The sequence below is a fragment of the Papilio polytes genome, unplaced genomic scaffold (assembly GCF_000836215.1).
Source record: "Papilio polytes unplaced genomic scaffold, Ppol_1.0 DF824180.1, whole genome shotgun sequence".
NCBI lineage: Eukaryota > Metazoa > Arthropoda > Insecta > Lepidoptera > Papilionidae > Papilio > Papilio polytes.
The window spans coordinates 2,206,063-2,210,913 of record NW_013525024.1 but is presented as its reverse complement, the minus strand read 5'-3'; the positions used below and the strand labels follow the sequence as shown (position 1 = coordinate 2,210,913).

General features: G+C 34.2%; 1 protein-coding gene across 1 annotated transcript; it reads left to right on the top strand.

Moving 5' to 3' along the window:
• The first annotated feature begins 215 nt into the window (after nt 1-215).
• On the top strand, nt 216-4,637 carry LOC106111208. The gene is made up of 8 exons (XM_013293224.1): nt 216-289; nt 443-528; nt 1,427-1,556; nt 1,775-1,908; nt 2,444-2,504; nt 2,695-2,797; nt 3,249-3,344; nt 4,420-4,637. Exons 2-8 carry the CDS (start codon nt 453-455, stop codon nt 4,477-4,479), a joined length of 660 nt encoding a protein of 219 aa, XP_013148678.1. The 5' UTR covers nt 216-289; nt 443-452; the 3' UTR covers nt 4,480-4,637.
• Nucleotides 4,638-4,851: the final 214 nt, after the last annotated feature.

Below are 4,851 nucleotides of genomic sequence, written 5' to 3'. Positions count from 1 at the left end.
CTCTCAAACTTCCTCTAATATACTCTTTTCGTATCTTATCCATTCGTGTTACCTCACACATCCATCTTAACATTCGCATTTTTGTCACATGTCTATTTCTTCTAACAAATATGTGAGCATAATCAAATTTCTATACATATCTACAGTATAATGGCTTTCTGGCGTAGTTTTAAATGATAAAAGCGATCAGAAATATAATTGATCGATTAATGTTGATGCTATCTAATATTTTAGATTAGTATAAATTGTTGGGTTTATTGAAATTCACCCAATCTAATTAAGAAATCAGGTAAGAACACGTCGTAATTATGTTGTGTGATTAGTGTGATTTTTTTAAATATTACATTCCTACAATTTGAACATATAAGTTGTTTATTCATTACTTATAGTAACTTGTATACTGATAAATAAGGTGATTGTAATAATTTTGGTTGTTTTATAGACCCGCCAAAATGAAGACTATCGCTTTCGCTCTTGTTGTTATGCTGGTGGGCGTTAACGCCCTGCCCTCAGAAGTCGAGACCGCCGGTAAGAGACGTCCGTTTTGAACATTTTGATACCGTACAAGGTGCAACATGCTTTTGAGCTAGTGGTAATCGTAACGTGTATGGCAGCATTATTGGTGCATAGTATACAGCGCGAGCGATGTTCGCAAATTAGCAATACACTAGCTGCTCCAGTGCGGCTTTATCCGCATGAATCTCTTTCCCACATTAGGATTTTTATCCAAAACTATTTATCCCTTAAGTTTAATGGCGTGAAAATATGCAGCCTAAAGCGTGACGTATAAGTGTAGGACTTTTTCTTAAAAAAAAGAACTATTTAAAAATATGCTGTAATTGCAGACATCTTAGGCAACAAAGAAGTGTGTTTACGCTTTATTACAATAGTATAGAAGTATATATAGATTACGTTGAGTATTTTCCATATTATAGAAGACTGCTGCGTGCGACTTCGTCCGCATGAAATTTAGTAAATAAAGAAATATACCCTATGTTACTCACAGAAAAATTACCTTACTAACGGTGAATGACTTTTTAAAATCTGCCATGTAGATTTTGAGTTATTCAATACAAACAATAATACAAAGAAAAACCTCTTTATAATACTAGTAAAGATTATAATATAGAAACAAAATCTTTATGAAATAATAGACAGGGTATTATTTTGAAAAAGAATACTCGAATACTGCTTCGATGAGTAAAAACTGTTTTTACCTCGATGTGTTAAGAAAGGTGTAACTTTGTTCCGTAGTCAGAACTTATTTGAAGATTGTGTAAGACTAGTATTCATTCATTTCTTCATTTAAACATGTATAGAAGATAAGATCAGGTCATCTCAAAATTCCATTCAGACAAAGTACATGTGATAGATAGTATTATAGAATGAAATATAAGTAATTAATAAGAATTAAACGCCATTCCAGAGTTCAAGAACACGAGAATTATAGACGACCTCGTCCGCGGCGTGTTGGAAGCTGTGATCGAGTTAGCCAAGGCTGCGGATCCTTATACTGTCGATTCCGCCTCTGGTGACTACAATTTCCCCGTACCTGGGTAAGTAACGTCAAAACTACAGAAATATTTACGAATTCATCTCTCGTTGATGATTTTTACCTAGTTAAAGTTGCCAATCTTCTAGTGTAAATGTTTTAATTCTATGATTTACTGTGATCGGTAAAGTGTGTTTTATCTTTTTATTTATCACAAAATCGCGTGATAGTACCTTATCGTTTATTTCACTACAAGACAATTTCCTGAAACGTTTCTTACAGAGTATTCAGCGCCGTTGCATCAGTTGAGAACTTTAGAGCTTCCGGATTCGGTAACATCGAACTCGACGATGTCTCATTCAGCGGCAGCAGTCTCCGTGTGGAGATAAGCCTCACCGGCGTCCAAGCCTCTGTTGGTACGGCTTTTAAAATAAATAACGTTTTACCATTGACCTCTACACATGGACATGCTATAAGCAAATTTTATGTACCTATTTATAGTGCTGCCAGCTAGTAGATATCCTCACTACCGCTAGCGGTAGAACTAATAATAGAGTTACACTTAACTGTCAGTTGAAACATAGCAAAAGATGGTAAACCGAATGACTGTCTATAAAGAAAACTTCTCTTTATAGTTAGCGATACTGTGGTTATTAAAGTTTCTGCAATTTCAGCTCATGTTATGCTTGACAAGGGCCGTTTTTTAATATGAAGTATAACCAAAGGTCAAGGGTTATTTTAAGCACTCTTAAGAATTTAATCTTCTATGTCTGTAAACAAGGATGGCTACAAATAAAATAGTTCATCGTGTCAATATGACAATAAAATATGACCCATGTTATAGAACATATTGAAATGTTTGCAATTTAATGAGTGTGATAACATAGTGATTGTTTTTTTCTTTCAAGTAAAATAAAAAAAAAACTAATTGATAATTGTTTTTTATTATAGACAGTGCGTCTGCCATAGTGAAAATCTTCAGCCGAACCATCAGCGGTTCAATTAGTGGAAGGTATGTTTTACAGATTTTCATCGATTTATTATCTCCATTTTCTAGCGCTTTACAAATGTGCATAAATAATTTTTTATTAGCATTTTGATCAAATCACTTTATCTAATTACATACATGATATTACGTTATTTTTTAGAGAATAAATGTTTTTTTGGGAAATATGATTTAAAATCCCATTATTCCTATTTAGCTTGGCAGTGAGTAATGTCCGCGTAGCTGTCGTGGCTCAGCTTGGCCTAACCGGATACCTGGTTGACGACTTGGAAGTCGACTTCAGCGTTGGTGGTTTAGAGGTAAGTTTGATTTTTTTAACGGAATAACCGATTAATATAAGTTTAGAGTCAATGGAATTTTAAAGCAAAGATATAGAATAAAAGATCACCTAAATGACACACGATGGTACTGATTTTGGAGCGTAAAGTATGTTTTTATGTGACCTTTATAACGTCTTGGAGAACCGATTTAGAAGAGGGAGATAATAAAACGTATTCTTAACAAGAGTGCTGTACAATCTAACAGGAGTTCAACCTGTAATTTAAAATGAAGTAAGCAAACGAACAAGCACCTGATGTTTGCAATTGCTATTAATTTGCATTAATATAAACTTTATTCGAATTCAAGAATGACATGAGTAATTATTACACAGTAATTTATCTAAAAATCGCATCAATTTAAATAAAATGACTAAAAGGTGAAAGAAAGTGATAGCTAATTTATAATGTTTATTGTGTTTGATACCCTCAGTCTGATCTTAACATCCGCATCAACGATTGGGATCTCTCCGACCGCATTAACAACTGGATCAACGTCACCCTGCCTGCAGCCCTCGAAAAATACTCAGTAAGTTTTTAAATGATTTACAACGAGCTATCGTCTTTTACATTCCCGCGTGCATCTATCTTCTACCACTTACCTTCCACTCAAAGTACTGACGGGTTGAACAGAAGACATGTGAAAGCGGCACTAAGACTACGTTCTGGCCACAATCCAGCGAGTTTTGGATTTCTGATCAAGAAAAATCTGTCGCCTAATTGAGAGTTATGCAGAAAGCCAGAAGATATCCTACACTTGTTGTTGGAATGTGAGAGAAACGGACGGGAGCGTGAGCTACATTTCCGGGAGTTGAAACTCAATCCGTCCGATGTAGGCATTATCATGTCAGTATTGGCTGAGCCAGGATCCGAAGCGGCTGTACGATTATGCCAGCTCGTTTCTTAAGCACTAAGAGTAGCACTATGAGATTGACATGTCTTTCCAAAGACAAAAATCCCCCCTTTTCCTAACAAAGATTTAAAAAAAACTCAAAGTCCCGTTAAAATCGGTCCACCTGTTACTGAAATTGGGGTCGGTCGAGGTTTTGACAGCGCGGAATTACAAAACAAAGTTAAATTCGAATTTCGTTATCATTTACGCTAATACATAAAATTCGCGAAGTCTGGAAAGAGATACTCCAATTTTATTATATGTCGATATAGATAGTAGTCCCATTAATCCAAAAATCCTGGCGTAAAGGCGCTTCAATCGGCTTCTTTATTACATCACTTTGTACTCAGAAAACTAAGTTGCACATTTTTCGGTAATATGGTGAGGGATTTTATATTTTTGTTAAACTAAACATCCATCCTGTATAAAATTGTTAGCTGTGTGTTCATTTCGTATTAAAAATTGTTTTCTTTTGAGTACAAAGTTTAAACCTTATTAATATTAGAAATGTGACTGTTAAGATGGATGTCAGAGTTTGGAGTCTAAATTGAACGGATACTGATGAAAGTTGGTTAAGATGTTGAACATAATCTGAAGGAAGACATAAGCTACTTACTTTTGTTTCTTTATTTAATTCCACGCGGACGTAGTCGCGGCCGAAAGCTACTAAATATATGTTCGGTTTGTTTTATATGGGATTTATTTTTTTCAGGAACAAATCAACCGTCTCGTCGCCAGAGCAGTACTTTTAATTTTGGGACGTTTGTTCTAAGTCAACCTATCCTACTCGAGATAACTTAAGTTAACGGTTATGTAACGAATACGATAAGATACATGAATTTGTAAGTTTATTGTCAAGTTAATTCTACAGTAATATTGTATTACTATAAACTATACCTGTGTTAATAAAACTCTCTCAAACTGTTTTAATTTTCTTTAATTATATTAAACCATACTAATATGCTTACATACCTCGCATGCTCCTTATCTATGCCTTCTATTATCAGTAATCGAAAACAATTCTAATGTAGGTAAAATCATATTTAAATAAATGAAAAATATATCTGTATAAATCTATGTTAATGCGTAAGTAAAAAAAGTTTTTAACAAAGTCTAATCAAAGGATTTAACTCACCTTATTAGT